The following is an 11,816-nucleotide window of genomic DNA, read 5'->3' on the forward strand; positions in this document are numbered from 1 at the left end:
CACTGCTATCCAGGCTTCTTTTGGCATGCTCTAATTAAGACATGCAAGCTTTGGCAGCATGTGGGAATCCACAGCCTTGCAGGACAGCCTCGTGCACAGTGCCAGGGGTTTGTACCAACTGATGGGACATGAGCAGCATCCTGGACTTGGCTGCTGCTTAGTGCTTGATACCAGCCCGAGGAGGAAATGATAAACCTACAAGTGTTGTTGCCTTGCTAGGTCTGCTCTGCAGAGTTTGCATAAGGCTTGTGAAGTGGCACGGAGCAACAACTACTATCCTGGGAGCCTCTTCCTCACGTGGGTCAGTTACTATGAGAGCCACATCAACTCGGACCAGTCGTCGGTCAACGAATGGAATGCCATGCAAGATGTCCAGTCCCACCGGCCCGACTCGCCCGCCCTCTTCACAGATGTGTAAGTGGGGCTGGCTCTGCTGAGACACTGTTTGTTCCCAAATGAGGAGAGAGTTTCCACAAGAGATTGCTTTTAATTAGGTATTAATGAGGAGAGGCTTCCTGTTCCATGTAATAAGTGGACTCATGGTTAGGTAAACACCAGCACTGGAAGTTTAGCCCTCCTGGGGCTCCCTTGCATCTCCTCCTCTGTTTTCAGTTTAGTTGTTTACCTTGAGCTTTGCTTGCAGACCTTTGCTTTTGCAAGGTAAGTCCCATATTACTGGTGAGAGAGGTGTGGTGTACCTCAGCCTTGTCTCTGCTGGTTTTGTCCTCTTGTTCCAGGCCTGGAAGGAACAGGTTTCTCTGGACTTTGTTCTTACACTGGCACGTGTCTGAGCACGTTTAGGCTAACATGGTCTTTTTATCCTTACTCAATTAATTTTGCGGTAAAATGAAGTGTTTATGTATGGACTTCTGAGTCTGTAAGCTCAGAAACATCCTCATCTCATCCATCTGAAACACCTAAGAATGGGGGCAAAGAGCAGTGCAGATTTTTGTCATTCTGAGGAGCTTAGCAAGTGTGGAACAGGACAATGTATAGGTTCCAAGATGCCTCCAGTTAAATGCTTGGGTATCAGGTGATAGATGGTCCAAAACAGTGACTGAGGTAAATGGGTAGACAATTCAGAAAGGCAAAATTTATAGGCTGTATCAACATTCAAGGTTTACTACCTCTGTCTTGTAACTGCTGGTGGTACTGATACCATATAACCTGAAAGGTATTCTGCGACCAAATGTGATGCCAATGTGAGGGTTTTCACTTGCCCATTTTGTAATTACTTCACTGGCCCAGCTACTTTCCCAGAATAATAGTCCCTTTGGTTGATTTATGCTCCCAGATATTTCCTGTTGCTGGAGTCTAGTGAGTGAATAATGATTCTAAGCAGTTGCTCAGCTGTGAACAAGTCTTCACACTTGATTGTTTTTTAATGTAAAAGGCGGGTGGCTGAAAAGTTTTGGCAGGCTGACAGATTAATATTTTCTTGTAGCTTTTCATATATAAATTTTATCTAACCCACCCTTTCCCTGGTGGCACCTTGAAATTGAATTATTTCCTTGGGACACTTAAGCAGCATTCTCTTAATGGAATCCTGAAATAATGCATAAGGTTAAAAGAACCAGGAACTTCCATGATTTTTGTTTGTGAACCACCAGTTGAACACTTGTCCATGCCCTCTCCAACCTGGCAGCCTTCCAGAGAAAGGGAAAGGTGGTTGGGAGATGTCACTGCTGGGTCCCTTCTAAAGATGCTGGGTGAGCCAGCTCCATGCTGCTGCTCTGCTGCAGCTTCCCCTGGTGTTACTCAGGCTATTTTTGCAGCTGGTGATAAGGCCCCTGGCAGCAGAGGCGGGAGGAATGCAGAGGCTTAGCTGCCCTCGTCTCTCCATGTAAGGAGTTTTGGAGCTGTTACCTTTCCAAGAAAGGTAGGGAGAGGCTTGGATATTGCTCCAGAGGGTATAATGCAGCCTTCCCAATTTAAATTTTACCAAATACCAGGGGTTCTCTGGATGACTACAATGGATTAGGAGCATTGAGTTGATGGCTTTCATATACAACTGTGAATCTAAACTGGGCTTTACTGTCACCTGAATTCCCTCCAGCTGAGGACATGCCTGGGGGAAGTAGTGTGAGATTCTGAGACTCTACAGGGTATGCAGTCTATACCTATTTTAAAAGTGTCATGAATCCAGTTTGTTTTCCCTCCCAGTGACTCTGTTGCTTTCTTCTGACAGCCCAACTGAGCGGGAACGCACGGAACGGCTGATTAAGACCAAACTAAGGGAGATCATGATGCAGAAAGATTTGGAGAACATCACCTCAAAAGAGGTGAGTGGTTAGGGTGCAACACTGGAAATGCTGTCGTGCAAACTAAAGAGCTCTGTGCTTCAGGCTATGAAGAAAGGCCAGAACAAGAGCTTGACATGACTTCCCTGTGTCCCTCCCACCCATGCAGATACGCACGGAGCTGGAGATGCAGATGGTGTGTAACCTGCGGGAGTTCAAAGAATTCATTGACAATGAAATGATAGTGATCCTCGGGCAGATGGACAGCCCCACACAGATATTTGATCATGTCTTTTTGGTGAGTCTAACAGTCAATGCAAAAGTCAACACTCCTAACACTTTTCACTATGGGCTGGTTGACACAGGGACCTCTGGAGGAAATTAAAGGAATTCTGAAGGAAAGGTTGGTTGATCCTGGGATCACATACTCTTAAGACAGCAATGAACAAGGGCAGCTTGGCTTTTTGGCTGTACTAAACTTTGCCACGTAGCACCAAGCTGTAGACCCTGTTACCTAGAGGATGGAAGGGACAAGATCTTAATTCTAACAGTTTCTCAGGGCTGTTTCCATTCAGGTAAGACCAGTTTTGTGGCTTTGGCTTTAACTGTCGAGGGTACCCACATGCTAAATTCTTGTGTTTGGGGAAGACATAACATAGCAAAGAAGGAGGGGAGCTGCGTGACATCATGTGGACTGACACTCTTTTAACATGGAAAGCTCTGAGTTCATGTGATCCAGGAGGAACAGAGTAACATAACAAAGAGTCCTGGAGATAAGTGACTTAAGGAAACATCAATGTTTTGCTGTTTAATGTTTTGCTTGCTTAGTTGCTGCTGGGGCCTGTCTTAATTACTGCAGCTCCTTCTGGTGAGTCAGCGCTCCGCTGGATTTCCCAGCCCCGGAGCCACGGACACAGGTTTGGTTGGGCTGTCTAGCCTGTGAGGTTGGCTCAGCTTTAAACAAAGCTGTTCCTCTTGGACCAGCTGGTCTTTCCAAATGGAGAGGGCCTCTCCCAGTCTCCAGCTCAGAAGGGATGGTCCCTGTTAATGTGAGCACTCCCAGGATATCATGTTGGGGTAGAGCCAGGAAACTTGGAAGTATCTACGATGTAATGGATTTTTTTTTTTTTTTGTAGACTATATGTTATAAGCAGAGAGAGGGACCTGTTACAGGCTTACAGTGATGGCCAAAAGCTGTTAGAGGCAGCTGTATGCACTGCAGGGCTTGGAGTCTTGGCTCTGAGTGCATTTAATGGGGAGAAAACCTTTCAAACAAGGCTTGCAGGCAGCACTAAGAAGAGCTGTGGTTAATGTGTGGAATAAAAGTGTTTGCAGAGCAGCTGCTGTGGTGAGGAGCAGTGCTGCTGGGGTTGAGCACCAGAGGAGCACGTGTGCTGCAAGGCAGGGTTTGTGTGGTGAGGGCTCAAAGGGGCAAGGAGCTGTTTCCTTCCAGGTGGAGGCAAGAGCCCTGTGGGATCCCCATTTAAGGAGTGTAAAAGAACTAAGCAGGAAATAAGAGAACTGATGATGTTGGTAATTGTGGATCAAGGGACAGGAGAAAAGGATTTCACCCCTGCAGCATTGTTCTCCCTACCTGTGGGAACTGATGGTTCCCAGGCCTGAATTTAATTGTTCTTCCTTGACTGAAAGAGACAGCATTAAACTGAGTCTGGACCTTGGTAAATGCAATCAATCATCTTCATCTGGATCATCTTTCCATTTGGGAACCATTTTAGTGCAGGGAAGCAGACAGTTTGTACACCTTAAATTTTGAAGGAAGCCTTTGAGTAGTTTTGTCCTCAGTCAGGTTTGTGTTTGAGCAGGAAGCAAGCAGCTTGGAGGCCCTGTGTGTGCTGCAGAGGAAAGGGTTGGTTACCTAGCTGGGGTTGGTTAAGTGTCTTCATTTCTCTGCTCACACAGGCTTTGAACATGGGGAGAAGAGGTGTAACCCAAGTGAGCTTAGGTGTTGCTGCCTTTGATGTTTGAGATGGGTGTTTCATGTATAAACAGCATCTGGATGGTTCTTAAATGCAGGCAGATTCTCCTCTGTGGGGCAGAACTGGCAGCAGCCTCCAGGGAAAGGGTGGAGTGGTCCTGTCTTGCTGAGGTTGGTTTGTCAGCAGTTTGCAGGAAGTGCCAACACACAGTGCTGGGCTCTTGTTGGCAGAGCTGCTTCTTGTTTCAGAAGGGACCTGGTTAATGGGGTGAGAGAAGGTGCTGAGCATCACTCATGGTTACCCCTTGTGTACCCCTGTGCTCAAAGGACACCCAGCTCTCCAACCCTTGGCTGGTCAGCTTCCTCCTCTGGTTCAGTGGTGACTATCCTTCCCTCCAGCAGTTGCCTGGCCATGCCTTCCTTCAGCCTGATGTGTCCCTTTGCATGTTTTCCCTGCAGGGCTCAGAATGGAATGCCTCCAATTTGGAAGATTTGCAGAACAGAGGGTGAGTAGCTTCAGGCCATCAGCTTAAAAGCAAAAGCCTGGCCACACTTTTCTGTGCAACAAACTATTCCATACCTGCTGTGTTACCTGAATCTTATTTAAGGGATTGCAAATCCAAACAAGCTCTTGCTTCCTCCAAACTCCTTGTCCCACAAACAGGCACCTTAAAGTAAAACAATCTTACCCTGACCTTGACTAATCTCCCCAAGGCAAACAAAGGAAGGCAGCAAGCTCATAGCTATAAGTAGTAAAAAGCTGCAATTACTGAACTGGATGCTGCATAGTTGGCTCTGTGCCCTCAGCCCCAGCCCATAGTTCTGGACTGATTACAGAGGCACTTCAGACCTCCAGGCTGTGCAGGAAGGAAAATGTGGAGAAGAGCATTTGTTCCTCTGAGTGGGGCCCAGTAGGAAATAAAATCCTGTAGGAGCACCACTGATGAGTTCCTCTGTTTCCTGCCCTTTCTACTTTTCAAGTTTAGATTGTCCTTTCTCTAGACCAGGTGGCTATAAGCACCAAGATTGTGCAATTAAATAATTATTCATAGGTTTGGCTTATTTGTGCCAAACCAGTGGAAAAAACTAATCATGCTGGTGAACTGATAGTGTAATTCTGTACCTCAGAAATTCAGCCTGGCAAAATTGACTCTTCCTGGTGAGCTCAGGGTCTGCTGTGATTTCTTGAGTCCGACAGGTCCTACTTGATTGGCAGTTATCTCACACCTGCTTGGAAAAAGGGATGTCACTCTCTTGCAGCTCCCTTGTTCTGCCTGATACCCCAGCATGAGTGCATTTCATAAGCATCTTGCAAGTAACCCTCAGGGCTAAAAATACTGAGTGCTGTGTACATAAATACCACACCCTTTCTCTAGCCATTTCCTTTCCAGAAAATTTAGGGATAAGAAATAAATCCTCCCCAGTGGCTCATTGTCTGTTAGATCTCTCTGTAGTTGTTTTATGTGTTTGTTTAGCTCTGGTGTTACTGGGAGGCTTAGTCTTCCATCTTTTGTGGTTTTGGTGCAGCAGGAGGAGAGATTCACAAAGGGGCTTGGAGAAGGTGTGCAAACACTAATTGCAGGAGCTCTTGTGGCACAAGAGTTGCTGACATGTAGAGGTGGTGGGCAGTGTGACCTGACATTGTGCAGAGGAAGTTTCTATCCATAGATCTCTGGTATCAGGCTCTGAACTGCCCAGCAAATCCTATTGTCTGTGTTAGCTGCTGCTCCCTTGCATTAATTCCTGGTTTCCCAGGAATTTTGTTCAAGAGTGCATTTCCAAATGCCCTTGGCAAAGCAAGGCAAGGCTGCAGTGTAGCAGTGGGACATCTCTTTGAACTGGCTGTTTCTCTGTGCTGTTCCCATGCAGGGTACGGTACATTTTGAATGTGACTCGAGAAATAGATAATTTCTTCCCTGGGCTCTTTGAGTACCACAATATCCGTGTTTATGATGAAGAAGCTACAGATCTTCTGGCATACTGGAATGATACCTACAAATTCATCTCCAAGGCAAAGTAAGTCTTTTCAGAAAACACAACACACATATTCAGAAGACAAATACTAAGCATTTTGTTTTCCTGCTGATTTTCTTAACTGCTTTTCCTCCTTGCCTACCTAGCATCACAGCATTTTCATGTTGTGGTTTGCAGCAGAAGAGCATCTCTGTGCTAGAGGCTGCCCTGAACTGCTTAATATCTTTCTGGGATGTGTTTCGAAATTGTGACGCCACATTTGTGGTACAGGTTCTCTTTTCACTTGGAATATGGCTGGATGCCAGTGAGCCATTTGGGCTGAGCTCAAGGGTGCCACATTAGTCTGCAGAGGTTTTCCTGTATCTCTGTGTTATTCCTCTTTGCAATAACAGCTTCAGAAGAGCTGTTGTAACAAAATATCTTAGGAATATTAGTAAGACCCTGTTCTTTAGTTTCTTTGTGTGTCTTGCTCAGTTTGTAAATTGCATTATTAGATCACATCCCAGACTCCAGGTGTGGCCACAGTGTTGAAAATATGTTTGATAATTCTCTGGTAAAGAAGTTGTTGTTTTCTTAAGCTTGTCAGACGTTTTCTGTTTAGTGATCCTCTTTTATTCTTTCTCCCACTTCAGGAAAAATGGTTCTAAGTGCCTGGTGCACTGCAAGATGGGCGTGAGCCGCTCAGCATCCACGGTGATTGCCTATGCCATGAAGGAATACGGCTGGAACCTGGACAGGGCTTACGACTACGTGAAGGAACGGCGCACGGTCACCAAGCCCAACCCCAGCTTCATGCGGCAGCTGGAGGAGTACCAGGGGATCCTGCTGGCCAGGTGAGTGGGAGGATTGATCCTGATTATCTGTGTCGAAGTGTAACACTTCAGTGGTTGACTCCATTCTTTCAGTCAGAGCTTGTCTCTGTGTTGCACTGAGCTTGCACTGTGTTGTGCAGGCTCGGGTTCTTAGGAAAGGTAGCGCTCTGTTTTCAGGGTTAACTCAGCCTGGGAAAATGGGTGTAACCAGGAGCTGTCAGGGAGCTGTTTCACTTCTAGGATGTTTGGTTTTTGGAAAGTAGCATCCCATGAAGTGTTATCTGAGTGCAGCATTCAGAGCTCTGCAGGCTCCAGCAGAGATAAATGATGTCCCTGTAGCTTGTAACATCACTTGGCAGGGAACTCGCTTTGTCTCCTCACAGTTCCCTGTTGAACATGCCCCTCCTCAGCAGCTGGTCTGGTTTTATTTAGATCCCTTTGGTAAGTGTTGGTGTGAGGGGAGGGGACAGGATGTTCTGTGCATTGCAACAGTGGTGTTTATTCCTGCCTGGAGTCCTGAGGCTGGTCTGGAGCTGGGCCTGGGTATGGGCAAGTGTGTTGTAATCCCAAGCCAATCACCTCACTAGCAAAAAGACATGTTTCTAGTCTGTGTTAAGCAATGTCTTCACGTGATCAGCAGGAAGGAGGTAGTGATACTCTGTTTTGCCAGGTTATGGTATTTTGTTTGGAATCCTGGTTTGCTTTGCCTGGGAGCAGATCTGCAGCAAACAGAGTTACCCAATCTGAGCCTCCTGCCACAGGAGGTGGATCTTAGCAGGTTTGGACCAAAGTAAATAGTAAATTTCAAAGCTTTTTGGTGCAATTGGGAGATGTCTGCTTTTTGTAAAATCATTTAGATTGGAAAACAGCTTTAAGGATGAGTCCAGACATTGTTTTATATACTGTCATTTACAGCAGCTCTGTCACTCATGTACTGCCTTTAGGGCACACTTCTTACCTCTGTGCCCTGCTGGATTCTGTCTCTTCATGTCTGTTCTATCCACTTGCAAAGACCTCCATTCCCTTTCATTGTACTAACTTTTTCTTCCTCCTTTCTTCTCCACCTGTTTCCAGCAGCTTGACTGTATTTGTTGCTGGGCCAGGCCTGAATTCTCATTTTTTACACCAAACCCTTGGTCTGAGCTCCCCTGTCACTGGGGTGTGCTTCCTCTTTCCCTCTCTGCACAAGTAAACAACCTCAGCGCTCCTCCCAACTTATTCCGGGACCAGGTGCACCCACAAGATCTTCATACACCAGCTCTTCCCATCCTTCCTCTCCCTTGAACCCCAAACCCTGCCTGCCATAGTGACCCTTTTTCTTTCTAAAAAGCAGCCAAGTAGTATTGAGTCTCAGGACAGATCACATGGAATAGACAATTTTAAAAAATAGTTCCCTGCTGAACTGAAACCCTTTAAAACAGACACCACACCTGCCTTGGGTGCCTCATGTGACACCAAACATGCAGCTGGCACCAGTTAGTAAAGGTCAGTGCTTAACTCTGGGCCAGAGATGACCTGACCAGTGTACTGTGCATTGAGCAGACTGGGAAATTAGATCACATTGGTGTAGATTGGATGGAGAAAAATAAGTTTTTTAGGTGTGAAAAATGCACCAACAGGTTGGTGAACACCTGTGAGGAGCTCTGGTGTGGGAGCAGCTGGTGTCTCACATCTTCCAGCCCTGAGCCTGGCAGTTGGTTTGGGTAATCTGCCAGTCTGGTAGCTGGTGACATGCCTGTAAAGCCACCCTGTACAAACATTTTGGTTATGGATTATTTTTCCCTGTCTTTTAGTAATTTATTTTTTGGAGGTATATTTTTCCTGCTGCCACCATTTATAACATGTGGCCTCCCTTCCACTGAAGCCCTACCCTGCTCAGCAAGTCCCTGCACAATGGCACAAACAGGATTACTTGTGAGGCTTTAAAAAATGCAAGAGCACTGTGTTACATCTGTGTAGGATGAAAATGCCTGCATAAAAGAAGCTTCACTGAAGCAAGGAATGGCCCCTCCATGCTGCAGAAGCTGTCCTTCTTTATCCACTTCCTCTCCCAGCTGCAAACTGCTTTTTTTTCCTCTTTCTTTGTGTTATTTAGCTTTGCCCTCTGGCTTCATTGTTTATTGCTGCAGTATTGCAGGACAGGTAAAAAAAAACAAAAACAAAAAAAAGCCCCAACAGATTGACACTCATGTGACTGCTCCAATTTCAGGGGGAAGATATGTGAGGGCAGCCATGTGCTCGCACTATCCAGTTACGGTTTTGTGCTGGGGTTATAGCAACTGGGATATGTTTTCCAGCTGTAAAATGAAAACCCCCTGTCTGCTTTTAGTCACAACAACAAGTGTGTTTTGCTCTTTGGGACTGTCATACTTCCTGGGGTTAGTTAAACTGTCCCCTCCCTCTGTTGATAAACACAGCAAGGCTGAGCCCGGCCTGTTTCTGTTATTAGTTATAGATAAGTTACAGGAAAACAATGTTTGGGATCTCCTGTGCCTTGTGCAGCTTGTGAATCAACAGCATTTTTATACCCAAGCCTGGAGAGCTGGTGAGAGGTGTGGGAGGGCTACTGGTCCAAAGCTGGTGTGGGTACAAGCACCAGGAATGTTGCCCAGAAAGGTCAAGAGGTGACTGTGGGCTCTGGGAAGGGAACCTTCAAAATGAAATGTGCAGCAGAGAGCTGGATTTGGGCACTGAAGTGCCCTCAGAAAACACCAGCAGCTCCCCAGGTTCCATGAGCAGAGATGTCAGATGACATTCCATACAGAGCTCAAGCAAGAACCTGCCTCAGGGACAAGCCTGTTCCTGCTGCCAGTGTCAAACTGCTCCAAAACCCACTGGAGATGGAGCATGTGCAGCCCAGGACCGTGTCTTTGGCCTCTGACCGTGACTCTCCTCTCCTGTGACAGGACCTGATTCTGCCCTGTGTCACACGAGAAGGTTGTCACTGATTATAGGGTTGGAAAGCTAAATCTGCCATGGATTATTTTCCTTAGCTGTTGGGCACCCACAACTGAACTGGCACATGGTAATTAGCTCAGCACCATCTGTTAATTAACTTAACCATGGCCACTGGATGTATCTGGGAGTGCCTGCTCATGCTAGCAAGGGACTGAAGGGTTTTTGCAAGATCTGCAGCTCCAAGGAGGTTTCTGTGGTTTCTGTGTTCCTCCTAGGGGCAATGGGTGGAAACACATCCCTGTGGCCGTGGCCACTCAGCAAACCCTGGCAGCCTGGGCTAGCTCTGACATTTCATGGCAAGAAGTTGCCTGCAGTGCTGTCTGTAAGCCCAGGTGCATGGGTTGGGGTTTTTGGCAGGTGAAGTTGAGGAAGGTGATGCAATGCCACTGGCAGTTATTTGGCCTTTTGATGGCTCAGACTTTCCTAAAGGGGCTTTCCAGGAGCTGGAGGAGTTCTGAGCTTCCTTCCTGTGGAAGGTGGGTGGTAATGTGGGCTGTGTGTTTACTGTTGAGGAAGTCTTTGTGTGTTTTTGCACACACCCACCTCTACTTATCCCACTCTATCCCTCAGTTACAAGAGCCAGTTATTGATAACTGAAGCTATTTCAGAGAAGGAACCACGAGGGAAATTGGACTTTATTTGGTGTCCACCACCTGGTTGTGTCCAGCACAAGGGGTTTCTCTCTCTTCTGGTCACCACTCACCTGCTAGCAAATGGAAAAGTGCTGGCTGAGAAAGGAGGACCAAATTGTGCAGTCAGTTAAACATTGCATTTGTTGAGTGGATGGATCCAACATTGCTGAGAAATAGGGAGGGGTGTGTGGAGCAGAATGGTGCCATGGAATTTAGCTCCTGGAAAGTGGCTCATTACTGGATGGACTTCTCCAGCAGCAGGTCTGGCCCTGAACTGTTCAGGTGAAGCCGCAGCTGTGGTCAGTGACTCCAGCATTTGGCATGGTTTCTGTTGTAGGTTGTGTCCTCTTACAACAAGCTGGATATGGCTGTGGGATGTAGAAATTACTCACTGTTTTCCTTTGCTCTCCTTCCCTGCAGCAAACAGCGGCACAACAAACTGTGGCGCTCGCACTCGGACAGCGACCTCTCGGATCACCACGAGCCCATCTGCAAGGCTGGGCTGGAGCTGAACAAAAAAGAGATCACCACCTCAGCTGACCAGATCTCAGAGGCCAAGACTAATGACAACCAGCAACCCATGTCTCCCATCTACTCAGCTGAGCTGGACAGGGAGCAGCAGCTCCCAGAAGACACAAACATGATTGAGGACGTGTGTGTGAAGGAGAGAAGGATCCACTTAGAGTTTACTTGTAGAGATTTCCACACTGAGCAGATGGAGGACAAGCTGAACCTGAACAATATCAATGGCTGTACAGCAGGGTGTTGTGTAGACTCTGTCCCCCCTGACAACTGCCGTGCTTCTGAGGCCTTAATGCAGCTCCAGCACCCCTTGGAAATAACAAAGTTTCCTGATCTGACGGTGGACGATCTAGAAAAAGATGCCCTTAAGCCTGATGTGAACGTGCACTTGGTTCCCATGGAAGAATTCACTTCATGCTTAAAAGACTTCCCCCAGTCCCCAAACCAAAATTCCCTAGGTCTCCAACAGAACCCTCAGCCCGAAGTGACAGACCTCAGCACAGACAGGATTGATTTCTTCAGCGCTTTGGAGAAATTCGTGGAGCTCTCCCAGGAGAGCCGGTCACGCACCTGCTCCCATTCCAGGCCAGAGGAGCAAGGCACTGGGAGGAACGGGATCTCCAGGGTGCCCGTGCTGGAAGGGCCACCTGCTGCAGATGGAGGTGCAGATGCTCGAAGGAACAGCCCTGGAAACTCTCCTCAGCCATCTGATGACTCTTCCACAGATGAAGAGCAGCAAAAG

General features: G+C 47.1%; 1 protein-coding gene across 2 annotated transcripts in view; it reads left to right on the forward strand.

Moving 5' to 3' along the window:
• Nucleotides 1-11,816, forward strand: part of SSH2 (slingshot protein phosphatase 2) — a 90,426-nt gene that overhangs the window by 71,281 nt on the left and 7,329 nt on the right. For both annotated transcript variants that reach the window (XM_031506469.3, XM_021551047.4), the window contains 7 exons: nt 220-414; nt 2,189-2,282; nt 2,410-2,538; nt 4,636-4,682; nt 6,046-6,192; nt 6,783-6,983; nt 10,973-11,816. In XM_031506469.3, coding sequence (XP_031362329.3) covers nt 220-414; nt 2,189-2,282; nt 2,410-2,538; nt 4,636-4,682; nt 6,046-6,192; nt 6,783-6,983; nt 10,973-11,816 — 1,657 coding nt within the window. The remainder of the gene's footprint in view (nt 1-219; nt 415-2,188; nt 2,283-2,409; nt 2,539-4,635; nt 4,683-6,045; nt 6,193-6,782; nt 6,984-10,972) is intronic.

Source organism: Lonchura striata, chromosome 19, assembly GCF_050655825.1.
Source record: "Lonchura striata isolate lonStrDom1 chromosome 19, ASM5065582v1, whole genome shotgun sequence".
NCBI lineage: Eukaryota > Metazoa > Chordata > Aves > Passeriformes > Estrildidae > Lonchura > Lonchura striata.